Source organism: Penicillium coprophilum, assembly GCF_028826855.1.
Source record: "Penicillium coprophilum strain IBT 35676 chromosome Unknown utg000004l_segment0_segment0, whole genome shotgun sequence".
NCBI classification, from domain to species: Eukaryota; Fungi; Ascomycota; class Eurotiomycetes; order Eurotiales; family Aspergillaceae; genus Penicillium; species Penicillium coprophilum.
In genome coordinates this window covers 3,870,645-3,898,491 of record NW_026622723.1, presented here as the reverse complement: position 1 = coordinate 3,898,491, position 27,847 = coordinate 3,870,645, and the positions used below count along the sequence as shown (strand labels likewise).

At 49.0% G+C, this 27,847-nt stretch overlaps 6 protein-coding genes across 6 annotated transcripts; 2 read left to right on the top strand and 4 right to left on the bottom strand.

Annotated features, from left to right (window-relative positions):
• Positions 1 to 4,374: 4,374 nt before the first annotated feature.
• N7500_005921 (uncharacterized protein) lies at positions 4,375 to 5,658 on the bottom strand (the record flags this gene model as incomplete). Its single annotated transcript, XM_056677065.1, has 1 exon — positions 4,375 to 5,658. The coding sequence occupies one exon, from the start codon at positions 5,656 to 5,658 to the stop codon at positions 4,375 to 4,377; it is 1,284 nt and encodes a 427-aa protein (XP_056532065.1).
• Positions 5,659 to 5,770: 112 nt separating this feature from the next.
• Positions 5,771 to 6,937, bottom strand: N7500_005920 (uncharacterized protein; the record flags this gene model as incomplete). The annotated part of the gene is made up of 1 exon (XM_056677064.1): positions 5,771 to 6,937. One exon carries the CDS (start codon positions 6,935 to 6,937, stop codon positions 5,771 to 5,773), a length of 1,167 nt encoding a protein of 388 aa, XP_056532064.1.
• A 299-nt stretch (positions 6,938 to 7,236) lies between these two features.
• On the top strand, positions 7,237 to 12,842 carry N7500_005919 (uncharacterized protein; the record flags this gene model as incomplete). The annotated part of the gene is made up of 6 exons (XM_056677063.1): positions 7,237 to 7,411; positions 7,546 to 7,581; positions 7,644 to 8,069; positions 8,137 to 8,267; positions 8,715 to 9,104; positions 9,168 to 12,842. 6 exons carry the CDS (start codon positions 7,237 to 7,239, stop codon positions 12,840 to 12,842), a joined length of 4,833 nt encoding a protein of 1,610 aa, XP_056532063.1.
• A 582-nt stretch (positions 12,843 to 13,424) lies between these two features.
• Positions 13,425 to 14,886, bottom strand: N7500_005918 (uncharacterized protein; the record flags this gene model as incomplete). Its single annotated transcript, XM_056677062.1, has 2 exons — positions 13,425 to 14,725; positions 14,781 to 14,886. 2 exons carry the CDS (start codon positions 14,884 to 14,886, stop codon positions 13,425 to 13,427), a joined length of 1,407 nt encoding a protein of 468 aa, XP_056532062.1.
• A 579-nt stretch (positions 14,887 to 15,465) lies between these two features.
• On the bottom strand, positions 15,466 to 17,624 carry N7500_005917 (OSTA/TMEM184 family protein; the record flags this gene model as incomplete). Its single annotated transcript, XM_056677061.1, has 7 exons — positions 15,466 to 15,595; positions 15,674 to 16,029; positions 16,086 to 16,266; positions 16,317 to 17,107; positions 17,166 to 17,253; positions 17,318 to 17,371; positions 17,527 to 17,624. The coding sequence occupies 7 exons, from the start codon at positions 17,622 to 17,624 to the stop codon at positions 15,466 to 15,468; spliced, it is 1,698 nt and encodes a 565-aa protein (XP_056532061.1).
• A 96-nt stretch (positions 17,625 to 17,720) lies between these two features.
• On the top strand, positions 17,721 to 27,704 carry N7500_005916 (uncharacterized protein; the record flags this gene model as incomplete). Its single annotated transcript, XM_056677060.1, has 4 exons — positions 17,721 to 17,764; positions 18,070 to 18,105; positions 18,156 to 20,629; positions 20,689 to 27,704. 4 exons carry the CDS (start codon positions 17,721 to 17,723, stop codon positions 27,702 to 27,704), a joined length of 9,570 nt encoding a protein of 3,189 aa, XP_056532060.1.
• Positions 27,705 to 27,847: the final 143 nt, after the last annotated feature.

The window sequence follows — 27,847 nt, the reverse complement described above, 5'->3', positions numbered from 1 at the left end:
TCAAAGTCACTAGGGAAAAAAATGTATATATCTCTCAAAAAGAAATATGAAGAGAAATTGAAAAAGAAAAGGAAACAAAACAAGGGAAAGAAAAATAAATCGTCAGTCCTTTGCGGGTCTTCTAGGTCTTCTACTTGATTTTGCGGTTTTTGACTTATATTCCTTTCTAGTTGACACCTTATGTTGTACGGAGCAAAGATATAGCTGTTGAAAGGGATTTCAAAGGTCTTAAGAGTTCAAGGCCCCTGTAATATCTTCTTCTCGAATCCACATTGCCATTCAAGAATGCAGGATCTTGAATGTTCATTCGCAAGGGTCTTCTTGGCAGATAGAATCAGTCCAATATTGGATTGTTAATACTGTCAATACCCAATACAGCCAATCTCATCTTGTATGAGCTACCTGGCAACCTTGGAAGGATCCCAGTAAAGCCCGAGTTTGAGTTATGAATCGTGTCTCATACCCTGCTTCATCACGTGTCTGAAAGTGATGAGATGTCGTGGAGTGACCATTCTGCGCCTCTCTCAAGGCTGGATTTGGCTTTAGTGCAGGGCTCCAGGCACTTCGGGATCCGATTCATTCCGTACCGTACCTAGCATACGCGGGTCGATCATTTCATAGGCTCCGGGATATAGAACCCTGTATGCCACCGTATCTGAATCCACTGGCCTAGAAGCGGTGATAGGACGCCCATCACTGCGACCGGCTGGGCCGGGGGGAGGGAAACTGAGGGGTCAAGCCCAGGCATGTGGCCAAGGTTGATCATATCGCCGTTAAGGATATTCTGATTTCTGACTATGTTGTAGACTCCACGGCTCCGGGGGACCACCTGTTGTGCTTCTGATACAAGTGTCAATCATATGCACACAATGCATGCAATGGACCGGGGAACTGAGAACACCAATTGCCTTGTCTAGGTGGGATAATTTCCCCCTCAAATAGTCGACGTCATCTTCTCGTATAGGTGGTAGTGGGTCACTTCTTCAGCTCAAGGACTCGACAATTCCGACTGGACCGTTTTGAAAATCAGACTGCAGGGTCTCCTAGTTTCAAAGAGGGGACTCATCACATCGGCCCTGTTTTGGCTTGTAGATCAAGCTTCAAAGTGTTTCATGGAAATGTGAGTGAAACCGTCAATTGGTGTATCAAGTATAGAAGGTTTTTTACTTATCTTCTCAGACCAATTTGGGAATCTGAACTTAGTACGGCGGAATAAGTCGTCCAATCTCACCATGGATATAGAACGACAACGGCAAATATGACAGGGCTTATGAAGGGATGAAGGGATCATTCATGAAATTTCTGATCACTACAAGCCTTTTCAACTCCACGGAGTAACTCTACTGTATGGGTCGCTTAGGCCGATCGACAGCTACAGGTCGTCGATCATCGCCATTCTCCCGCAGAACTATGTACTCCGTACGTTGTACGTTGACCTCTTCGGCAAATGTCTAACAATGACCGCTATTAACGGTTACCTATATTATAACACAACTGCGTCTGAAGTGTTATAGTGTTCAAAAGGATCTTCTTAATGTGGTAGAAGCACCAGTCTACGTTGTATACCCGCCCATGTACAATACATGTAGTGATCTAACCCCGGCTATTAATAGCGACGGCTTCCATCAATTCTAGCTTCAAATTCATAAACTTCCGCATACAGGTCACTGCATAAGAGCGAGGCACTACCAATTGTCCCACAGATCTTTTAACCTGTTATAGCATACTAGTTCATGTCCCCGTTTGTAATTGCTCAACTTGCGGGTGAACGGAATTACATGAGTTGCCTCGGGTACATCTAGATTGTGATATCTTAGTTCAAGAAAGACCTGTGTATTGTGTACTAGTGATACGAAACGCCAGCCATTCATGGATTCATTGATTTGTTTTTCGGCTCCCCGAAGCGTCGAATCAGCATCGGGACCAATGGAACAGAAGCTTGTCTGAATCATACGGCAAATCGTGCCTAAGTCTATATAGTGATGTTGAGAGTGTGACAGAGCTCTGGTCTCTAGGGTCATGAGCAATCGTTCCAAGTTGAATTACACTCGAAATGAGTTCGATATATATAGATGATCTGTTGATCCGATGAGCACCACCATGTTGGACCTCACATGGCGCGCTATATACGAGCTTGTCAAGGCACGGAGGTCGATAAGCACGGAAAATCTGATTGGTATATTAGCACTGTAGAAAATTTGGCTGCTTGTGGCTACAACTATTGTTTTCTGAGACAGCAATGTGAATTCCATCCATAATCCTTCACAACCCAATTCACTATTAAGGATCCATCCTGCCGTCTGCTGTCATATTAGAACTACAAAGACCCAGTGGGACGAGTTCGATGATTCGATAGTTTATCTCAGCATCAATTCAGAAAATAGCCATGAAAGTGCTATATGGAACCTGTTCGCAGTGGGTTCACGAAGTGAGAGCTTCCAAGACCTACCTACATAGTTAAGTGTTTCCCGGTTCACCTACAGCCCATCCCATCTTACCAATCACCCTTTCTTGACCCTCTACATCTTCTCTTGCCAACACTATCTCCCCACTTCGGTCTCAGTGACTCGCAGATGGTCAAGGCCACAGGTTTTGACCTTCTTGACAGAAATAACATTCAGGCTCCACATGGGCGTGCTTTGTAGTAAGTTAACACCTATACCTGGCCGTCCTTCTATATGACGCTTGTTTGTCCCCAGATACCTTTTTGCAAATGATGATTGAAATTACATGCTGAGCTACAATGACGAAGAAATTGTCACTCTGATGCGAGATGTGAAGGGCGAACTAGAATCACAATATAGAGACTTACTGGACCAAATGATCATTTTCCAAAATTCACCATTGGCTAACCTGGTCCTTCAACTTTGACAGATTTCCTTTCCTATATGACCAAGTCAAGTTTTCATCAAAGCTAGCGAGAAACCTCCATATGACTTCCAGATAAAACAGGGACTAGTGGGGACCAAGCCTTCTTGTCTTCGTGGACCTCGTCTCTTCATCCATGTCTGTGGATTGCGATATCCCAGATACTCAGGCGACCTTCGGCTCAGATCAGGTGTCACATAAAATGGGCCAGAATCATCCATGTGTTCGTTGAGCTACATTTTCTCTTTTATCAGATCGTCAAATGGATTCATTCAGGCTGAAGCTGAGAGCTACTTGTGGGTATGATTCAGGCTAGGACTCATTAAATACTGTTGAAACGCCTTGACATTTCTTTGATTCAATGCCTACGATATGGTCTGCCCCACACGTCTTCCCTTATGATTCTCCCAGTTCCCTCTCAGGTCCCTCACGCCAACTTATGTGATAACAAGGGCTTTGTGGAGCTGGAAGTCCTTGATATCACCGTGGCAATCTGAGGCGATGCACCTGATGCGTATGTCCCCGGTATGAAGCTGTTCATTTTCGAGACAGGCATACTTCATTGTTTTACTCGCACATGATGAAAACTTCATGTCGAAAAGTTCATGCAAGCAATTTACCTCATTCCGATGTGAAAGCAACTATGGCTATCCCATTCTTTCTTCATTTCAACCTTGAAGCCGATACTACAATTCACCGGCTTTGACTGAGTATGACAGGCTAATTGGGCAACCACACCGGTACAAGCATACCCCACAGATTGCTTGGATCCTCTCAGTCTTGCAAGACAAGTATCCTGCCAGCTCTTAGGGGGTGAGTTGGAACTCGTTGTGCTGCGATTTGATATGTCTTTGTGCACCAACTCTTGGCCCTCCGGAAACGCTTGATTCAAAATGCTCAAATGATGATATCTGGCCATCTGATGTGGACTGAATATAAGTCCCTAAGGGCAATCTACCTTGGCTTCTCCTAGTGCCTCCGGATTCTCTTGAGTTGTACACAACCAGATGACGATCTATTTGCAGGTAAAAGCACGATACAGCAATTCGACACCGAGTGCCCTTGTTAATATTGAGCAAACAATGAGTTCAAAACGCCCACGCAAATTGTGACCCTCTGGGTTCTGGTATTCCCGTATATGCCAACTTTCTCGAAGACACTTTCGTCATGCCGAGAACTTGCGAACGATGCCTCTAGCAGTGAAATCCAATCATGTCCACAATGTAGATAAGTCTCCATAGCCAACGCAAGTGCAAAGTGGCTAACGGGAACGAAGGTCTGACTAGAGTCCGTCGATGTAAATCCCACCAATGTATTACACGAGCACGAGTAATCGACAGAGATCGCAAGATCTTTAAATGAGAAGATACTTTACAACCAGTACGTGGTAGTAAGATAATAGTTTTAGAACCTTGCAAGTTGTATTGCCTAAGGCTGGAAAAATACATTTAGATACAGTCAAGATATGCTGAGTAGATGAAAAAACACCCCAAGCGCGACACGCTACTAGTAACGCTGTGGGCCCCGTTGAATGGTATCATTAGCACCGTCCAACGCAATGCGATCCCCTTCTTCACCTTCACCTTCATAGTACCGTCTATCCCGAATGTAGTACGGTCTTTCAACGTATTCCCCGACTTGTCTGTCCTCCATGAAGATGCTGGGCTCGCGGCCCGGGCCAGTTGGTCTCACACTCCCAACTCGCTGAACAATCTCATGTGAGTCTTCATAGCGAGGTTGTGGAGGACGAACACTGGCTGTCCGAATTATTCTCTCCTGGGGTACTCCACGCTCATCAACATAGACGGCATGGCGAGGAAGATACTCCGCTACTTGTACACTGCTGCTGCGTGAGTAAGGTTCATGGCCTTCCAAAGCCAAAGGAGCAGCGTAGCCTTGTCTCTCATGGGCTGCTACGGGACGAGCATATTCTGACGTCACTCGCCTGTAGACTGGCTGGGGCGGGGGCATTTCATGCACATAATGTCGTTCACCGTAGGGGTCTTGCACAACCGAAGGCGCACGAACACTACCCGCGTGATGATGCACTCTTTCATCATAAACATCCTTTGGCATTTGAGAGACTGGCCGGTGAGGTGGCGGGGGCGGAGGAGCCATCGGCTGGAGTCTTGGTGCCTGCAGCAACTCATAGTACTGAGTGCCATGCTCATCAACCACGATCCGACGTTGGGGTGGTGCCATCATTCGTGCTGGCGGTGCCTCTTCGTAATAAGTCTCCCGGTATGTTGGGGGTGGCATGTCATCCGCGGTAATGTAACGATGCTGTGCGTAAGGAGGGGCTTCTTCGTAGTACCTTGGCCGCTCTTGGACCGGGCGTTCCACAATGTATGATGCCGCTCGAACTGGGCGTGGATGGGCCTCAATATACTCACGAGCATAATCTGATTGCCGAGCATACTGTGAACTTGCCAATCGTCGAAGATCGGCTTCTTCCCGGATTGGTCGCCTGATGCTCAGACGAGATATCGTGCGCTGGGGACCAGCATCTGGTAGGGGCCCGTGGTACGGTTCAACCTCGTAAATTGGCTCTCGCACTGGTGGTCCGCGACTTTCGTATACTGGAGTATAATGGGGGGACGCGATGTCAATGTAGATGGGGCGCTCTGCAGGGTTTCGGCCGCGAACAGCAGTATGATCGTCGGCAAATGGTGGCGGCGAAACAGGTTCCTCTTTGATGAATGCCTCGACAGGTTCTGCATTTTGTGTCCTGTGTGAGATTGGACGGGGCCCTTCATCACCTTCACGCAGCCTCCTCCGTTTCCGGGACATAACTGGAAAGACCGGTGAATTGGGGCTGCCACGAGCAGAATCAGGTTCCAAGTACACCTGATCAGAACCTTGTTCAGATCTTTCATCCCGAATTTGCTGGACAGAAGGAACCTTAGCAGTGGCCAGGGGTGACACTCGAGATGGCCTGGGAGCTGCCGGTGATGTGATATGGTTTCGAACTACCTTCACGCTTGCAGGAGAGGGGGGGCTTCCGAATATCTCGGGTTCGATCGGTGTACCTGGCATCTGGCCTAGACTTTCTTGCAGCAGCACTTTCTACCCCACGGGGATATTCACGATGATCCACTGGCGGCGCCGCTGGAGCAGGTGGGGAATATTCGGGTTCGTCCACGGTCTCGAACTGATGCGAATCGCGGAAGCGGCTGACGGGAGCCTCGGCTTTGTGGTAGCGGCCCTGCTTCTGAGAATGGGGGTGACGCTGGTCAGCAACAAGGTAAGCATCTGGCATTTCCTGGTCAGATCCAGGACGGTTGAGAGCTTCAAGTCGCTGCAACTCATCTGCGTAATGGGTTACTGGAGCACGCGTGGCAGGTCCTGTGGGTGGAATTATAGCCACGGGAGATAATTTTTCTTGTCCGCCAGTCTGGGGAGGCGAGTCAGGAGCTCTACTGGAGTAAAATGAATTGTCGTCGAAAGAGTCACTGGCTGCACCACCAGGACCACTGGTCTCAGACACATCGCTCAGCGAGAGTGGTTTCACCGCTTCAAGAGCTTGTTTGAAAACCTCCGAGACATCAAAATCGGGCTTCGTGTCTTGAACCGCAGGTCTCTGCTTGGTCTCTTGTTTTTTCAGCTCCACTTGATCACGCAGTGCTCTTTCCAACCTCTGCCTTTGTAACTGTAATTCCGCCCTGATTAGGTCATCGGACTTGGTCAGAAAGATAGGATCGATCTCGGATGTAGGTTTTGAAGCCACACGGGCGGGTTGTGGTACTGCAGGCAAGGCGCTTCTGGCCGAGGCACTCTGCGAGCTATTGTAAGGCTGTTTTGTAGCCGCAGCCACAGGCGCATTCGCGGATACAGCTTTCGGGGTAGGGTTTTTAGGTAAATGAGTTCGAAGAGTGACATTTTGAACATTTCTCCCAGACTTGCGCACCAGGTGCTGGGGGACATTGAGCCGGGGATGAGTGCCCGAGAAAACTTGGTCATTGATGGCTAAAATTTTTTCATACTCCCGTACCTCATCATCCGGTGTAGGGGCTGAGATAGCCATGGGACCTGCTGGAAGGTGAGTTGCTGGCCCATGAGTTGCGGCCATGGTCCGAGAGAAAGCTAGGGAAAGGGATCGGTGAAGCTAGAACAAGATGAGAGAGACTGGAAGCAGATAAGTTTGCTAACGCGTGAACACACGTTCAATATCCACTCAGTCCAATCTACGATTGAGAAAGACTCTGAGAGTTGGATGGTAGAGCAAATAATGAAGTGGTTTAAAAAGTCCACCATGCTGGCCGTTTGGACGCTAGATCTGATTAGGTAAGGTCACGGGTTAGTGTTGGACATTGGGAAAGTAAAGGAGAGAAGAGAAAGCCGACCTTACTTTTATCTCTTCTTTGACCTATGCATCGTTCATTTGCATTATTCTCCTGTCGGCTTATTAGACCTATTGTAACCTTGTCTGGACCTTCACCTGTTTATCTACCCCTGCGATTCCATAATCTAAGATCGATGGCAACCAACGGCACCAACGGAGTCAATGACTCACGCCCAATCTTTTTCTTTGATATTGACAACTGTGTGAGTCGAGAGAGCTCAAAGTTGGTATCTTGGTCACTAATTACTACGTGTTCCTACAGCTCTATTCTAAGTGTCAGTGGTCTTGATTTCCGCTCTTTATGGGCTACTACTAACGGTGGTACTTCCGCGCAGCTTGCAACATCCACGATGAGATGCAGACACTGATCAGTGAGTGAAGCCGACACACAATATGCTGGAACATATAACTAATGCAACCTCACTTCTGTTAGATAGATTTTTTGTCAAACATCTTGACCTTAACTCGGAAGATGCCCACATGCTGCACCAGAAGTACTACAAGGAGTATGGGCTAGCCATTGAAGGCCTGACCCGTCACCACAAGATCGACCCGCTTGCGTTCAACCGTGAGGTTGATGATGCTCTACCTCTTGACAATATCCTCAAGCCTGATCCCAAGCTGCGCAAACTGTTGGAGAACCTGGATACAACAAAGGTGAAGCCATGGCTGCTCACGAACGCCTATATTACCCACGCAAAGCGCGTGGTGAAGCTACTTGGTATCGAGGATCTGTTCGAAGGCGTTACTTATTGTGATTATGGAAATTTACCCTTGGTCTGCAAACCTAGTCAGGATATGTACGCCAAAGCGGAAAAGGAAGCTGGTGCTCCGAGCACGGATCAGTGTTATTTTGTTGGTATGTCATTCTTCACCATACGATCATGACAGTTTTGGACTCTCTGATTCTGATGGCGTTCAACCAGATGATTCCCACTTGAATTGTGTACATGCGCACGCTCGCGGATGGACTACCGCTCATCTTGTCGAACCGGGTATTCCTATACCACACAAGCCGGCTTCGAAGTACACGATCTCTAGCCTCGAAGAACTTCAAGTGCTTTTCCCACAAGCCTTCAAAAAGCAACCAGAAAGCGATGCTGCTTAAATGAGGACATGGCCATGATTTTCTTTGTTTATTCCCCCTAGACTTTTGGTTTACGACTATGAACGTTTATGATTATGGGCCTCTTTATATAGCCAAATACACAAGGCTTTGGATGATCTGAAATGAAGTCAGGAGTTTAACCCTGCTCTAATTACATAATGAAGAAATCATTAACCGTATCTCCCATAAATGCGTGTAGTGATCTACATCGTATATTAGAAGTTCTGCCTCAGGCAGTGAACAATCACTTGACGCGCTCCGCTGGTCTCAGGAGGTGCCGTATTTCCGTTCTTTCAACAACCAAAACTTCTCGATTATCGCTCAAGAGCTCGTTGTAGCTCTTGAAGTAGTGTCAACATGTCTGGCCAAGCCTTACTTGTAGGCACGGTGATTGAGCTGCCTGATGGACGGCAAGCAACAGTGCGTTTCATTGGCACCACCCACTTTGCGGACGGACAGTGGATAGGCCTTGAGCTAGATGAGGCCACGGGCAAAAATGATGGCGCAGTACAAGGAGAACGGTATTTTGATTGCGATCCAGGATACGGCATGTTCGTTCGCCCAACAGTGGTTGGTAAGATTGTCCAGCCCGGGCCGGAGAGTAAACAAACCACCAAACCATCCACCAGCGCTGCAGGTAGCAAAGCGCAACTTAAACCCGGAGTCTCCGCCGCTATGCGAAAGCAATCTGGGCTACCTCCGACAACAGCGAGGCGACAGAGTACCAATGCGGCGTCCACTCCTACTTCGGCGCCGAAGGGTGTGGCCGCTCGATCGTCTCTCCGAGTATGTAATGTCCTACAATGACATCCTCTGATATTATGCTAACCTGGACTCCAACTTTTTTAGTCGCCAACAAAGTCCCCAACGAAACAGCTTGCGACGACTGCGAGTCAGGCTACTCGCCCGTCCATCGGGGGTACTTCCCGTACCTCTACAGTGGCGTCCAATCGACCTCGACTAGCTCCCAGCACCAGAAGCTCCCTAGGCCCTTCTCCTACACAATCTGCAGCATCTAGAGGCTCGAGACCCTCGGTGTCCGGACCAGCATCCCGAACATCAAGGCCAGGCTCCCAAAGTACCGTTGCTTCATCAACAGCAGGATTGACCAAGCGCCCTTCACTACGGCAGGTTGGCAACACAAAGGTATCCGATGGAGGAGACACGGGCATAAGCGGGCAGTCCGGAGATCCAACCGATACTGAGTCGCCTGACACTGAAGGGGAGGGTGCACAAGATGAAGCCACTGCGCCGAAGACCTCTCGACAATCGATGACAGCTACACGCACAGCGACCTCTCGTTCCGGAGCCCAACACTCCGCATCTCAACGCCAAGGGCAGAGCGGTGCAGTCAATCGCGAGCTTGAAGAACTCAATACCAAACTCAGAGTCATGGAAAAGAAACGAGCCGACGACAAAGAGAAGTTGAAGACCCTCGAGCAGCTCCAGACTGAGCGTGATAAATTCGAAACGATCATCCAAAAACTGCAAGCCAAGTATCAACCGCAGCAACTGGAAGTCACTGAGCTGCGCAAAAGGCTAAAAGAACTTGAGACTCGCTCTGACAGCTTGGACCGTATGCAGGCAGAACATGAGTCGCTCATGGAAATGGCTACTCTTGACCGCGAAATGGCAGAGGAGACAGCGGAAGCATTCAAGCACGAGTGTTCAGAGCTACGATCAAAGTTGGACGAGCTGAGCTTGGAGGTGGAGGTGCTCCGAGAGGAGAATGAAGAATACAGCCAGGAAACAACTCCTGAGGATCGAACCACTCATGGGTGGCTCCAGATGGAGAAAACCAATGAACGTCTCCGCGAGGCACTCATTCGTTTGAGGGATATGACACAGCAGCAGGAGTCAGACCTCAAGGCCCAAATCAAAGAATTGGAAGAGGACCTCGAGGAGTACGCCGCTGTCAAAAGTGACTACGAGGCCGCAAAGGAGAGAATCTTGGTCGCTGAGACCAATGTCGACGATCTTAAGCAGCAGCTAGAGACGGCACTGGGGGCCGAAGAAATGATTGAAGAACTAGCAGACAAGAACATGCGCTACCAGGACGAGATTAATGAGCTGAAAGCTGCCATCGAAGACTTGGAATCTCTCAAAGAGATAAGTGATGAGATGGAGTACACCCATATCGAAACTGAGAAGCAACTCCAAGAAGAACTTGAGTACCGAGAAGGTGTATTCAACGATCAATGTCGAAAAATTACACAACAGGATGAAGTGATCGAAGACCTTGAGTACACATTAACTCGTTTCAGAGATTTAGTGACAACCTTGCAGTGTGACTTGGACGATATGCGCACAACCAAGCAAGTGTCAGAGGCGGAGACAACCGAAAATGCAATGCGCCACCGCCAGATGCAGGATTTGAATATGAAACTACAGGCCAATCAATCGAAGGCCCTGACCAAATCTATCGATGTCGAATTGAACCGTATGGAGTCTGAGGAAAATGCACAGCACCTTTCAATAGTCAAGCTCTATCTTCCGGAGTATTTTGAAGGCGAAAGGAATTCCATTCAAGCCTTGCTTCGATTCAAGCGTGTCGGATTTAAAGCCAATGTCATGAGCAGCACTCTACAAGACAAGGGATCTGAGCACTCAGTAGTCTCCAACGAGGAACTTTTTCAAGCCCATGTGGTTTTGGAATACCTTATGTGGATCTCAAATGTGTGTGATCGGTTTGTGAACTACATCACAACTTGCTCGCCCGAACAATTTGGTAGCATCAAGGTTGCATTGTTCGAAATGGAACCGGTTGAGCGCATGTTGAACTTTTGGATCGAGCCAATGAAGAAAGATGAAATGAATCTTGCAAAGCTTGCAGTGGAATTGCAGCGGTCTATTGCTCTCCTCGCACACCTTGCTGAGACCCTCCTTCCTTCCAGCTTAGAGATGTTTGCCGATGATCTGTGTATGCGGGCTCGTTTATCTCAATTATACATTGAGCATTCGGCCGGTGCGGTTTCACGCGTTAAGCTCATTATCGGCTCCAAAATGGCTGCGGCGGCAGAAGGCGACGAAGAAAATGTGCTTTCCCTGGATAAATTGGACGCTTTTATCCCCCAGGCCCGCGGATACAAGGTCGCGATGGGTAAGATCAGCCGGTCACTTGATGATCTGCGTTCAAGATCACTTGCACTTCCGAAAGAGGCCGACGAACCTTTCAAGAAAATCGAAAGTGAGACCAGGCAACTTTCAGAGCTGGCCCGAAAACTTGGCGAAGACCTTGTTGTTCTCACAAGTGATGAAGGTCGTACGGAACCCTTCAGCCCGGAGGAGATTCTGGACTGCATGTCTCAAGCTGCTATGTCTTTTGCCCCATCTTCCGAAACCCCGGGTGAAAGCAACGATCCTGTTTCATTGCTCTTTGCCAGATTACGGGACATAGGCGCCCAGTTTGAGGAGCTCGATTCCATCTCGTCAGATTTGTCTCGCACAACAGAGTTTGAAAGAGCTGCATTCCCCTGGATTGCCCGTGCTGCGGAATTGAAGTCCAACAAAATGACATCCCCTGATGCAGACGAGGAGATCCGTCAATTGAGAAATGAGATTCACGAGGCATCAGCCGCACTTGGAGTCAAGGACAATACGCTTGAAGAGCAGGGTCTGAAGATTGAGCACCTTGAATCTAGGATGCGAGAGGCAAGCAAAAAGGCTGCCATGGTCAAAGATCTCGAAGTCAAGATCGAGAAAATTGAGACAGCAGGGGTTGAGCTCGAAAAAATTGTCGAGCAACAAAAGAAGGAGCTTCAGGCAGCTGAAGCAGAGCGAGATGAGTTCATGGCTCGTCTGGAGCGAATGAAGCGCATGTCTGGAACAACAGGTCTAACAGCCACGGGTAATAGCGCTGTTATTGCCAGTGAGGCCTCTCTAGCTGCAATGGACGAGAACGAGTCTCTTCGTGCTGAGGTGGAAAGCCTCCAAGCAGCCGTGCGTTTCCTACGCGAGGAAAACCGCCGTTCTAACATTCTTGACCCATACTCCGTCCAGCGATCCACTGAAATGCACGCCTGGCTTGATGCCCCACTCACGCGTGCCAAACCAACACCTGAACAAGAGAAGATCCAACGCACCGCTCTCGAAAGTCGGGACGTCATGACTCATCTCCTCAAACTGACCAAAGAGTCCCGTGTCACCGATCTCAAGTCCACGATGGCTGCTCCTGCTAATGACGATAATGACCACACCGGCCGCATTGCCTGGCGCCCGTCCAAGACTCGCCTCCGTTACCAGGTACTCCAGCAACGCGAAAACTTCGAGCACTGGGCCGAATGGCGCGATGAAATTGTGAATCACGAACGTGAACAGGACCGTCTGGCCGCCGCTAAGCAGGAACGTGCACTGCGTGATCGCGTCTCCCGACATGCTCACAAGGCTTCCGTCGAATTTCCTCAGGGCTTAGGTCATGGCATGATGGGTCGTGCCTGGCAGATTCTGGGCATGCAAAAACACCGTAAAACCGGCTCCATAAGCACACCTGCCCCGGACGGTGTAGAGGTAGTGACCGCTGACTGAAGTTTTGATCTCGGTTTCTAAAAGCCAGGACATCGATCTTTTGTGGTTGTGCATGATATTCATCCTTTTGTAACATGTACCTTATTTGTCTTTCCGGAAGCTACATTGTCCTTTTTGAGATACCCTGCAGAGATAGTTAGCGTCAGATTTTGTGTACAATCAATCGAGGTATGTTCCAGATGAGTCAAATATAATGGCCATATACCATATGCATCACTCTGGACCTTGAACTTTGCGTTTCTGTTGCATCAATGTTCTCCTCACTACTAAGATATGTCCTAGAATTGTGTTCCTGTACCTATTGAAGATCTCATGTAGTCATCTCAATACTATATTCATTATTACTTCCTAGGTAAGCTATGTGCCTTGATCAATCTCCTCAAATAGCAAAGACTATCCAACCGGAATAGAACTAGGGGTATTCCATAAAAGTCCAGAAGCAAACACCCAGCAAACATCCAACCATTCCTAAAAAACAAAAAGCACAAATTTCTAACCGAAAGAGGGAAGGAAGGAGACAGTACCCATTATCACAATCCTATAATTATCCAAGGTATCCTCCACAGGGAAGCTTCAGAAAACTCAAAACGCCAACCCAATACCGGACTCCTGGTACCGCATATGTCCATTGTCGTGATACGAAGAGAACTTATGGTGCTGCTGTTGGCCCTCAAAGATGGTCGGGTAGCAGACGGCAGAGTCAACGTCCTTTTCAGCAGCAGACGAGGAGACCTGGAATGAGGTGCGGGGGGTGATAGCGCTAGAGAAGACACTAGAAATGGAGCTATTGTTCCGTACTCTTGCGCCGCCAGTGATGGTCGTGGTAGTCGATGCGACTGTGGTGCCACTCAGCGTGCGAGTTCGTTCCCAATTGAACCCGTTGTCGTCGGGAAGATACGCTTGTTTCGGGGGTGTAGAGGGCTTGATGGGTGTAGGGAACATCCATTGATTTACACGATTGGAGATAGAAGAGCGGACTGAATCGAATGTGTCTCGGTTATCGGGCAGTGGAATGGAGGGACGGCGTAGAGATGAGATTTGTGATCGCATCGTGCGTGAGCTGGCTGACGAAGGACTATCCTTGGACATCGCCGAGTGGTTGGATGGAGATGTATTAGGCGATTCTGTATACAAACTCTTGGATGCAGGTGGAGTTCGAGGTGCTTTTTCCCAGGGCTGACTTGTGTTTGGGTCGTTTGGCCATGGGGTGTTCAGCGTAAGCTGATTCCCTTCCGACTTTGACCTACCATGGACTGGGGATGCTGCCTGAGTTTCTGAAAGAGGGGTGTCGGTGGAAGTGAGCGTGGAGAAATGCGGGACCAGAGTACTAGCGATGCGAACAGGTTCTTTTACAAGCGACGATTCCAAGTTTCCAAGTGATCGTCGTTTCTGGGACCCGACTGGCTTGCGAGAGACTACAAATGCCTTTTGGCAATATCGATCTCGAATGCCGGTTGAAGTCGTCAGGGCACGAGGAGGCACTGGTAGCGTCTTGCGCTGGGTACTCTCGTTGAGCTGGAAATCTTCAAATGAAGGCAGGTCTGATAATCGATTGCCTGATCGATGAATGCGGAGGTCCAATGGTTGATAGGTTGGTGGTGGAGGAGAGTGAATGGACTGAGACGGGTGATCATGGAAGGATTGCACTCTGCGAAAGTCCGAAGGTGCGCCAATCTTCAATGGGGTGGTTGAAGATCGATTCAAAGTCATGCTTGCCCGGTTAGAGGCTCGCGAGGCCAAGTTCCGACTGTCGTTGAACCATGATGACAGTGAGTTCCGATGTTGATGGATACTTGGACTGGGGAGGTCATCGTATACCACCAGCTTCATGGGTGGGACAAGGTGTGGTTGAGTGTGGCATGCTTTCATTTCCCGTTCAATACCTGCGATGTATATTAGTCAATCATCTCTGTAGTTTTGATGTAGTCGGACACATACCGTTCCCGGATTGTCTAGGTTGACAGCCATCCTCACCCGGTAGACATGTCAAGCATGATCGTATCCAGCCAGTGAATAACGACCCCGCCGTCTCCAAAGCCAGCATGATGGCGACCAGCGCAAGAAATCAATCCATCACCTTAGAGGGAATGGAAAGAAAGAAAGAAAGGAAAGGGACAAACCCGTTGCACAGGCAAATCAGCCCCTCAGACGGGATAGAAACATCCTATAAGCCAGGTCCAACATGAGCGATTTGCCCAATTCGTCTGGGCACACATCCTTATGGGCACTAATGAGCAGGGGCTAGGCCTAGTAAAGAAATACATCCTGACGCCAGCGCATTTAGCAGCATTGATCATCGGTTACGGAGCTGATTAGAGCATTGCTATTCGTTGGCGCCCTGTGGAGTGGTCACATCTGTGCATATCCTTTCAAGCTATACCCTGTCAAGACTGTCAAGTACTTTTTTTTTCTCGTGATGAGAAAGTTGGGCGCTTACAGAGATTGACAGGGGATTGCTATTTATAACTTCTTGTTTCATAATATTTCGTATTCTTGCGTAGAAAGATATATACAGGAGTCATAGATATATCAGACCAAGAAAGAATAAATGAAGAAATGAGTAAATAAGGTAGATTATCATGGTTCAGAATTCATCAAAAGACAAAGTACACTACAAAACATGCTACTTGCCCCATACATTGTCCTGCTCTAAGTCGTCGTAGGCCCATTTAGGCCGATCTTCGTCATGATTAGACTCGGGCAGTGTTGATTCGGCTTCAGTCTCCTCTTCGATTGGCTCTCCGGAGGGTCTTCTGGAAATCGGAGCCAGGATTAATAAATCTGCTCCGATATAACTAGCGCTGATACCAGCCGATTATTGGAGAACTTACGCGAATCGTCGAGGTTCAGGTTCTGCCCAGGCAGACCCGTATTCTCTCTGTATTTGAGCTCGATCTTCTTCTTCAGCCTCTGTGTTCTCCACAACAAGGTCAACCAGCTGGCTGCGCTGCGTACCGCTGGAGCCAGTGGAGCTGACGTTTCGCTGCAAGGGACCGGGAGTCGCCGAGCTCGGGCCAGGCTTATTGGACTTCGACTTGGGACTTTGCCGGCTCTCACTTTCTGACGTGCGACTCTTCCTGTGCCTACGGGCCTTTTTGACATCTGCCCCTCGGTTTGAATCTTGATTTCTTCGCGAGGGTAACAACCGTTGATCCCTTGGCACCTCGTTGGCGGTAATCACCGGGTACTATGCATGGTCAGCATCACAATCACAATGAACACATTGCTCCGACATCAACTTACATTCCAATCTCCAAATTCCAGTGCGCGAGCATTGAGAAATAGTCGCTCATCCTCATCGTCCATTGCGGTTTCATCGATTTCGCTATAAGATCGGAATCGCTCTCTCGAGGTTTGACTGGGCCGTTTACTTCTGGGGCCGCTCTCACTGGGCTCGCCACTCAGTAGGGGGTGCGGCTGTTGGCTTCACCCGGTCTAGGAATCCAGTATTTTGCCTTACCTCCACGCTCATACCTCATGCCGTCCATTACTCGCTTGACCCGCGACTCGGACTCCTCATGAGGGATGATATTATCACCGGAGTCAAAGAGTCGGTATCCGTAATTCTTACCGCGAATAGTGAGCTTGGTGTCTTCAATCAAATCTCGCACGCCAAACGCGTCGCGCAGCGCGTATTTTACGGGCATGCGTGCAGCTGAAATGGTCGGGTCCGCATAGTCATGCCACGAAAATGCATACCAGTGAGCCATAGCGAAAAATGGCATCTCAAAACAAATAAGACTGTCCTGAATGGCCGCCGCGAGGTTGTCAGGGGTGTACCCAGCAACATTGCCAAGTGCTCCTAGCCACTGCAGGATCGACAGGAAGAAGCCTTGCCAGTATGAAGCAAAGATAATGAGTTTGATGCAGAGAAATTTGGGGATTGGGCGGAATGGCGTGAGATCGTCATGTAGACACACCCAGAACATGGCCAAGGAGTAGAGACTGATCGTGACGCTAACATTATATATGATCCCTGTCCAGAGGTATCCAGAGCTTAGCCCAATATAGCCCTCCTGGTATGTGTCGGTTGCCTTCATTATGATGGAGGCAAGAGCTAGAATGGGCTTCAACCAAGCATACTGCAGGATACCACGTTTGACAGCGAGAAATGTATGTGGATCGGAGACGTCAATCTTTGGTAGGAAGTGATTGAGAGGCCAGGCATGGGAGATAGGAGGGCGGCCGTGGGCCATGATAATCACGGCCCGCTCGCCACCGAGGAAATTGATGAGGAGCTGGAAGAAGGTATAGATGGTGAATGCCTACCAATGCCATCCGTTAATACGGGCCTTTCCTACAATCAGCTAGGGCCCTGCTTACCTCGTAGATGTCACGAACAGGATCCAGAAATTGAGCTGCCGTTAGCGACACGATGCTCGTCCATGATGATACTGCGTAAATCGGGACCCTAAGTTCAATCAGCACTGCTCTTTGTTCCCACCCCCTGACCTAGTATCGGAGCCAATCCTCACATCAACAATATGCGCACCACGTAGCGTTGAAGCAAGGGTTTCCGGTAGTTTTTGCTGTATACATGGTGAGCTGTATTTCGGGATTTGGGACGGTGTAGGCTCGTACGTTTGAAACCATATGGACCTGCGGTTCGAGAAAACATGTCAGCTCGGGTGTCTACAACGATTGGACTTATGAGTTAAGGATACGCAGCATATATTAGACTCACACAAAAGACAAGAGCGAGGAAACCAAGGCCGAGACACCTGTGACAATGATGATTGCGCGTGCCAGGCTGGAGCCTGTTCCTCCGCTAGCTGCGGTCATGATTGCTGAGATCTAGGGACAAGTACGGTTTAGGGACCGCTTTTTGCCTGCGGAGATAATCCAGCTCATTCCGCAGAATTGATAGAGACGTAAAACATGTTGGTCAAGACCGAAATGGGGAGAAAATCAAGCTGGGGAAGGTTGGTTTGGAATGAGGAGGCGTGTTGTCCGATGACGATCTTCTCGTGACACCGCTCTCGGACTGCCTAAACAACGTCTTCACCTTGCGACTTCCAGGATATTTGACCCAGCCACTTTGGTGTCGATGATTGAGAGGTCAATATTGGCTCGTCATTCGCGTTCTATCGCGCTGGCGGTGTCCATGTTGGCTGGCAGAGAGAGATGGCTAGTACAAGCTTGACATCGGCTTTCCTGACGCCAGATCCAAGCTTCAATTGGTATGGAATCGTTGCTCGGGCCTAGGCTGTTATACTCACCAATCTAGGTTCTTTCTCTTGGAACTGATTGTCTCCTGCATTCTGTAAGTTTGCGCTGCTCGACACGGCCGGATTACGCTGATCACAGGCATAGCGCCCTGTTCTTTTTGCTCTATTTCAATCGACTCTTCGCGAATCTCATCTCCTATGCGATCCGAGCATACACCTGGCATTACTACCGCGCATACGTTGATATCAACGCACTGCAAATCTCCCTACTTGGAGGGAGAATCTTCTTCAAGGGCATTCGGTACCATGGCGTGAACGAGACTATATTTATCCATGGAGGATTCATAACATGGCGCTATTGGACGCGAGCAGTCGAGCGAAATGACTTGACAGGGATTCGACACAAGGCAAGCCCCGCTCATAATACCTCAAGTAAAGGACATGTGAGGTCCCCGGGCGATGGAACGGATGACAATCTGGGGGAGCAAGGTGGCATGAGAAATACTTCCAAATTGCCGTGCCGGATCACTATCAACACATATGGCCTTGAATGGTTCATCTACAACCGGACTCCCGCTTATGATAGTCTTCTTGCTGGCTTTGGATACTCCCCCAAGGATGTTGATTTAGACGACGTCAATCCCAAACCCCCAGGGTCTCGCGCGACGGCAGAAAATGGCGACGCAAGCAACGCCTTTGGTTTTGAAGATACGTCTAGCCATCAGCCAACCATGAAACCCATGTCAGAGCGCAGCATGAGTGAGAGTGGCGAGGCTGCGTCACAGAGGAATAAGATCGGTGAATCAGAACTATCGGACCCTGTGTCCAATATGTTACAACTCCTCCCTGTGAAGCTGGATTGCCAAAAAGGAGCCATTGTCATGGGAAACGAGCATACCCGATCTGTGTTGACAACGACATTCGACACTGGAACAGGCACCATCGATGCTTCCAATTCGGGCCCTCTTGATTTATATCGTCAAGTATTTTCATTTCAATTCAAAAATCCAGTGGTCCAAATGCGACCAAACCCGGACTTCAAACAGAACCAGTTGGCGACTGCTAAAGACTTGGGTGCCGTGCAAGAGAAAGAGCCCACATCGAAGAAAAAGCCGCAACATATGTTCAACTATCAATTCCAGAGGCGCAGAGTATGGCACAGCATTCGAGACTTGGTCCCGTATTTCCAGACATCTGTCGAATCGTTCCATAACGATGGTAAACACACCAATAGTATGCCGAGAAGCCAGGCGGAGTTTCCCGAAGTCCGCTGGACCGGTCTCTCCCGATATCTTGACGAAGGGAGCGAGGATGACCATGAGAAATGGAACTCAGTTGAATATGGCAGGTTTTCTACCATCTTGGATAGCCCTAGCTTGAATATTACCTACTTCTGGGACATCCCTGGACGAGTCGTGATTCAACCAACGTCAACTGCTCGGCCTCAACCAGCGGATAACAATATCAACTACGCTGCTCCTCCAGAATGGGGGATTGACATCAAGATTGACGGAGGTACGATAAATTACGGACCATGGGCTGATAGGGAGCGGGTTGGGCTGCAGAATGTCTTTTTTCCAAACTTCTACCGCAACGCTGAGCCAACAGAGCAACTAGTCCTTGGTGTTCTGCGACAAAGCACATCATTTAGGTTGCGCGTGGAAATCAACGAGGCGTTGACATTACGCATTCCAACACGAGAGCCTTCCAAGGATTGGCAGTGGAAGGGCCGTGCTGATGCCGTTGGGGGTGCATCGAGAGCAAAGAAACCAAGTGATCAAAAAAAGGCTCGAGCCAAAGAAGGTGAAAAGGGCTATCTTGGGCCTGAAATTCGCCCGTTTGGGTGGCTTTCCCTTTGTGTTGCCGCCGACTCTACCATCAATTATACCATGGACATGGTGGGGTCGAGCGCTGGGTTTCGAAATGAACTCTCTATCGACTTGCGAGAGTCGAGGTTATCATCCAGCATCAATCATGGATTGCTCTGGGAGTGTCCTCGGCAACAAGTCACTTGCGATCTGTCCAACCCGCTCTCCTGGAATAGTCTTCGCTCCTGGAAATTTACGGTTGAAAGCCAAGACCTACAGCTTTTCCTTCTACGCGACCACATATTCCTTGTTACAGACCTTGTCAGTGACTGGGCCTCGGGACCGCCCTCGGACTACTACACATTTGTGCCTTTTATCTACAACCTCGATCTCAATTTTTCCAACTTCCAACTTTACATTAATGTCAATGACCGAAACATCATCAATAATCCTTCGGATCTAGATGATAACCGATTTATTGCCATCGAGGGCAAGCGCCTGACGTCAAATATTATGATACCATTGAACAAATACCAACCTGAACAAAATGCCATCGAGTTCAGGGTCAACCTTGAAGATGGCGGCGTGGACTACACAACTCCTCTATGGGATACCCTGCACGAGTTCTTGCCGCAAAAATCCATGGCTACCCTCGAGAATTTGTTCATTGACGGCTCTTATAATTATTTCCAGTCAACGTCCCCGGAATTGACCGACACGCTAATGCTCAACATCGATGGCCATTTACCTCGTCTATACCTTTTTGGGTTCTTGATCAAGAGTTTCATGACCGTCAGAGAGAACTATTTTGGTGAGGAGCTGCACTTTAAGACACTTGAAGAATACCAAGAGCTGGTCTATGCCGACGAGCCGCCATCAAACCCCCCACAGGGGTCAACCCAAACCGAAAGTCGAATGACATGGATGTGCTTGTGCATGTCACAGTTGACGGCCCCCGTGCTTTACTTCCTGTGAATATCTATGACAACTCAAAGTGTATGGGAATCAGCGCTGCCTCACTCGAAGCGGATCTACGCTTCACTAATTATTATATGGACTTGCAGTTTTCTGTCACCCCAGTGAAGATTGATTTGGAGGCCACCCAGCTGGATGGCCCTTCCACTATCTCTAGCACTCAGCTGTTCATCGATGGAATCTCGGTCTACGGGCATCGTCTGTTTGGCTTGCCGCCACTTGAACCAACCTACGTTTGCAATTGGGATTTTGACGTTGGTAGAATTGTCGGAGAATGCTCCACCGAGTTTTTGGCCTGCTTGACTTCATCTTTGAAGAGCTTTGATTTCTCGTTTGACAATGAGGAAAATGCTTTGCCAACGCTCTTCCCTGAGCTTTTATTTGACGTCACTTTCTTGAGAGCCAAGATTGATTCTATCCATGTATCCGTGCTACTGGACCAAACAGCTGTGATTTTGAGCACACAGCCCCTGAATGTGCACTTCAATGATTGGGCAAATACCAAGTTTTCGAAACGCATGAGCCTTCGAGTCCCGGATATTTCCATCGCTGCCGTTGAACGTCAGTCTGTCAATCAGTACAATCCATCGGCGGGAGAAATGATCTCCCCCATAGGACTTTTCCAGTTCACAATTGGGCTGAAAATGGCTTTGCGGAAATCTGATATTGCCGAAAGTCGACGACTTCAGCAAGAACATATCAAAACCCATGATCAGCGGACTCACAGGGCACAGTGGTTGCTCTTTGACTGGGAGGAAACTGGGCCAGCTTCAACGCTTCCTCCTGACGAAGACGTACTCCCTCCAACCATGGCTATACCTTCAATGCCTGAGCCTATTCATGACAGGCATGGCTCAATTGATGCGCCGTCATATCACAGAGCTTCAGGGCCCCGTTCTAGTGGAAGCGCCAAGAGTTTTCTTGTCCAGTCAGAAGCATCAAGTATGAACAGTGTCCGGATACACACTACCAAAAGCCCCAGAGTAGCCTCAGATCCTGTTCCCAAATCACGGCCTTTTCTGCCTACCAGAGGATCGACCGCGTCCGTCGCAAAACCCAACCGGTCGAGAGATGGTCCAAACTCCGGGTTTCGGGCAGGCGCATTCTCTTCCTCTCCAACAACAGACGCAAACCCATGGATAATGCCATTTTTCTCATACTACAAGCTTCATTTGGATACATCTGAGCTTCCCTTGCCATTCACGGATGAAGGTGACACGATGAACGAAGACTCTGCAATGAATCAGAAGTCCGTGTTTCTAACATTCGATGATGATCAAACGAAATACACAAATCTTGCGTGCGATATCCCGTTGGGTATTCGAGGATTTTGTACATCCAAATTCCTTCTGACTCTAGCTGCCTTACTGGATGGGTTAGAACCGAAGCATCCTACACGAATCATCGACTCGCTTCAAGAGGATGTGATATCGAGCATTGTTGGCTACGATAATGCCATGAGCCAACCAAGAATTTCAACAGCTGTTGCTCTTCGCGTTCCATCTATTCAATTCCGACTAGTCGACCTGTCTGAGGCCCCTAACAACAAACAAATCAAGTTCCGCGATGAATATAGCATCGAGATCCGTCGTCTGAATACTGAGTTCCAAAGGAAGGTTCAACGCCGCAAAGGCGATCTGCTCGAAGGTCTCAAACAAGGAGTGACGATTCATGCGGCAGCGGACCATGTCTCAATTTTTGTCGAGGGCAGTGGAGCAGATTCTTTTCACGAGAAAGCCATGTTTAATTCTCACTTGGAAGATATGAACTTTTGGCTTGTGACCTCGCCAAATGTTCGCTCTAATCTTCAAATGCGAACATTCAATACAATAACATCAGCAAAGTCGGTAGAGCGTCTCGCATTTCTTGTTCGTCGCGCCACGACCATGTTTGATTCTGTCGCGTCGTCATTTCAGCAGCTTTTAACATCCAGCGAGAAGCGCGTACAATACCTCTTGTACTCTCTCACCCAATCGGCTACTGATATACCTGATCCAATCTTTCTTGCTCGCATATCTTATGTTCTCAGGGTTGCTTCGACTCACCTGCGGCAGCATGACTCGTGGAAAATAATATCTCGCATTCGCAAGATTTACAACAGCCTACCTTCTCATCAGAAGCGTGAGTTGGAGCAGAAATGCCTATGTGACAGTTTCCCTCTGCCAGCGAATGCCAAAAAGGCTGTATTATCTGGCTTTGACCACTGGCGAGCTTGGGACCTGGCACATGTTGCCAAAAGCTATGCCATGCGCCGTGTTTGGCCACACGCCGCTGAACGGCAGCAGACCTCGCGGCCTTCAATGTTCCTTTCTTCTACTATCCACACATTCCGATTTTCCATGGATCCTGGTCCGAGAGAAAGCGACTTGATCATAGGGAATTTGTCTACTGTTGCATCATTTGCTTCAGACTTGCCTGAAGGTGAAGGGGTGCTGGGTAAGCACCTCATTACCCTACAGTCCTATTGTGGATCAACAGCTCTGAGGCTGCGCTGGGAAATTCTGGACCTTGTTGAAGGGGTGGTCAAGGTTATGTCAAATATCACACTTGAATCCTCGCCGGGCCATGTGCCAAGTGACAAGGTCCAAGATAAGACCCCGACCGAGCTGCAGTTCATTTTTGGCACCGATTTCGGTTCCATCACTCTTGACGGTATTAATGTTAAGCTTGCCATGATAGCGAAAGCTCTCCGAGGATCGATTGTGCATAAGTCGCTTGGTGCCAAAAAATCAGAACACGAAGACCTCGCTATATTGTTTAGCGCTGAGGGGTGCTCATCTGAGCTTCAAAGTCAATCCATGACTCTGATGCTCTCGAGAATTGCTAACCCATACATCTACCTTTCGCTTACATCAGATGAAGATACCAACGAATGCAGACATGATTGGAAGCTCGCTGGGTCTTGCAGGAAGCTTCGCTATGACATGAAAGAGGATCCTGTCAGCTTGGCACACACAGCGGACAGACTTATCGCGGACGAAGTTAGATATATCCGACAACTTGTGGATAGTGTCAAAGTACCAAAGCCGAAATCCGACCAGAGCCTCGCGTCAAATAAACCTACTCGTGACACCTTCCATGCGGCAATGTTCCTAGAAGACTATCGGTTTACCTTCAGCCTTCTGCCATCTTTGACCTACTGTGTGTCGGGTGAGGTAGCTCGCATGTCAGTGATGCCTGCAGAAGCATCCAAAATCGAGGTTGACTTTGATGTGAAGAAGAACTCGCATATGTTCGTATCGGGTGAAGGCGATAGATTCAATGTTTTGTCAATGTTGGAGATACCTCCCGTAAATGGGCGAATCCTTGCCAACTTCTTGTCAGAACGCAAGGAAGTGGAGGTCGATGTCACGATTGAACTCATCCGCCTGGAAACCAGTGCTATGCGCAGTCTCCTTGCTGTTCTGACAGGTCCTGATGTTTCCCATTTGATTTGCGACCTCAAGCAGAATTTAGATGTTCTCCAGTCACACTTGAAAGACGTGCTGTCGATACAGAGGGAGCCCCCAAAGCCCAAAGCAGCATCTGGTACCGAGGAGATTCTCTACAAATCTCGCCTTACAATGGCTGGACTCGAAGTTCATGCCATCGCGCCTGGTCTTAATAGCAAAGGTTACTCTGCCGAGATGATATTCAGTCTTGGAATGATGCGTATGCGACTTCAAAACGGACTAGACCGAGGATACCCCATGGAGCATCCCGAGTTCAACATCGATGCGTCTCAAATTAGGTTCGACCTGCTAAGACGAACAAACGCTGATACCCAATTATATGGTGGCTTCTCTGCTGGAGTGAAACTTCAGGGAACCTCTGCGGTCCGCGAGAATGGGGAGATTACAAGAGCATACCATTTTACCAGCGACAGGTTCGATGTCGAACTATTCGCTGAGACAGCAGCCCTCGTGGTCGACATTGCCGTATACACACAAGAGCGCATCAAGACCTTGGACCTTTCCCACGAAGTCAAGCGCCTTAGAAAATTGAGACATGTTGGACACATTGATACAAATGACGGGGCCCCCGCTGCCCCCGAAATTCATGTCAACGATGAGTCCACCTCGGAGACATTCCTCAATGCTCTTTACTCTTTACAATTTCGGACTATTACAGTCGCTTGGAATATGGCCGCGATGCACAACAAGTCTGGTCGACAGCCCGAGGACTTGGTCTTTTCAATCCAGCAAGTCGAGTTGTCCAACAAGAAGAAGAAGAATGCAGCCAAACTTCGAATTGAAAACATGCAACTTCAGATGGTACCATTCGGAACGGACAGAGGAAAGCGCTCGCTAAATTCAGCCCTTATGCCAGAGTTGGTCTTCAACGTGGCGTACTCCTCTATAGGGAAGGAATTGTCGCTTGTTTTTCAAGCAGCTGGCAAATCTCTCGACATTCGCGCTACGTCGGAGTTTATCATTCCGGCCAGTATGATACGAGACTCAATTGCCACCGCAAGCGAGGCGCTTCGTGATGGCAAGGCTGTTTGGGCAACCAGAGCAGACTCTCCCGAAAATACCAATATCAACAAAGATCGCAACCTCTTCGGCAACAGACGATTGCGGTCTCTCCTCGTCGATGTTGACTTTGCAGGTGCTACTGTCACGCTTCAAGGAAAGCTTGGCCATGATCACCAGACATTGTTAGCAGCCACATGGAAGGGTAGCCGACTCTCCGACGCAAAGTATGGCCAATATGTACAAGGCGATGCAGCGACCACAGCAACCCTCCGAGCACCGGGAGTGGCGTTCAAAGTTCAATTCGAGGACAACGGTACTGATGATCCTGCACTGAATGCGGAGCTGAAGGTTGACCCCTCGACGAACACATTGTATCCTACCCTTGTTCCTCTCGTCAAGCAAATGACCGCCACGGTAAAGGAAATCATGGGCAGCCAGCAGGGCCAGTCCCGAAGGCCATCTACAGCAGCGAAGCTACAATCACAGAAACTGATGCAGGAGAAGCCATTTGGCGCCGCCGATCCGACCAGCATCCTTGGTCGATGCAAGGTAAACCTGGGACTGCTGTTTTGCAAGCAGGAGTTTAGTTTGAGCTGTCAGCCTATTGCAAGGGTCGCAGCAACTGCAAGGTTTGAAAGTGTCTACGTGACTGTCAACACGGTCTTATCAGAAGAGCATGGTCGGTTCCTTGCTCTCTCTTTAGCATTCAATAGTTTGGAAGCATCTGTAAAGCATGTGTACTCCAATGAATCGACCGCAAGCTTCGAAGTCAAGTCTATGGTGTTGTCTTTGATGAACAGCAAGCACCTTGGCCGAATGAACGGAATGTCAGCTATCTTGCATGTCAGTCCAATGAAGGTCGCCGTCAATGCCAAACAAGTTCAAGACTCTTTGCTCTTCAAGGAGATTTGGCTTCCATCCGACAATGAGACTACTTCGAATGAGCCCGACCAGTCAGAACCGTCTGAAGCGCAAACCTATATCGTGCAGCGATACCAACAGGTTGCCTCAGCGTCCGCATTCCCCTGGAACACTACCATCGCGATTGAGAAGCTCGAGATTCAACTCGATTTAGGCTCGACGCTAGGCAAGGCACAATTTGCCATTGTTGATTTGTGGGTATCTACCAGCAAGACATCCGACAATGAGCAGAACATGTGTATCAATTTTGGATCAGTTGCCATCGAGAGTAAGGGTCGCATGAGTGGCATTGTCGAACTCGGAAAGCTGAAGATTCATACCTCCATCGAATGGCCCGACTCCCCTGGAACGGGACGCACACCGTTGATTCAAGCCACGATTGCCTTTCAACACCTCCAAGCCAAGGTGTCATTTGACTACCAACCTTTCTTGGTTGCACATATCGCGATGTTCAATTTCTTGATGTACAATGTTCGAAACACGTCCGACGCGCAGAGTCAGCGCCTTTTCAGTATTCTAGAAGGCGACAAAGTCCAGCTATTCTGCACATCTCTAACAGCATCACAAACTTTGGCGCTATTCCAGGCTTGGCAACGCTTGATTCAAGACGTTCAGGCCGCCTACAAAGCATCACTACTCGAGGTAGAACGGTACCTCCGTCGAAAGTCTTCTACCCTTCCCGAGCGCCTCGAAGTCAGCGCCAAGGATCTAGCAAAGAAAGACAACGACCGACCTGAAAAAGCACCCATCTCTCTACACACCGGTGTCGTCGTAAAAATCCACCACGTTAACCTGGGAACATTCCCCAGCTCATTCTTCGACAACCAGATCTTCAAGGTAGAAGCCCACGATGCCGAGGCCCGATTCGCCGTCTCGCTCGAAGCAAACAAAATCCACAGTGCCCTAGGCCTAACATTGGGCCAACTTCGCGTAGCACTATCCAGCATCACGCGACCCACATCAGCCCAACTTGACGAAATCGCAGTGGACGAGATCGCCGAGCGAGCCGCAGCATCTCGTGGCGGAACAATTCTCAAAGTGCCCCGACTAGTCGCGAGCATGGAAACCTGGCAGGTTCCAGGAACCCATCAGATCGACTACCTATTCCGCAGCACGTTCGAGGGCAAAGTCGATGTCGGCTGGAACTACTCGCGCATCAGCTTTATCCGCGATATGTGGGAGGCGCACTCGCGTGCGCTCGCGTCGCGACTTGGCAAGCCTTTGCCGCCGTCTGCGGTGCGCATTACCGGTGGACCGGGAAGCGGTGGTGAAGGAGGTGGTGCTAGCTCTGAGCAGCAGGAGAAGATTACTGCGGTTGTCAATGTACCCCAGTCCAAGTATACCTATACTGCGCTTGAGCCGCCGGTGATTGAAACGCCGCAGCTCCGGGATATGGGTGAGGCTACGCCGCCGTTGGAGTGGATTGGGTTGCAGCGCGATAAGCTGCCCAATGTGACGCACCAGATTATTATTGTCACGCTGTTGGAGATTGCTAAGGAAGTGGAGGATGCTTATGGCAAGATACTGGGGTCGTAACCTTTTTGGAGGTGCTGCTTTTGCCTGCTACTGGTTCGTTTGGACAATTCTTATCCTTCGTTACGCTTTTTTTTTTCACTTTATTGCCTGATACCAATGTTGTTTTTGTACATTACATCACATCCTTAATTATAGACATACTA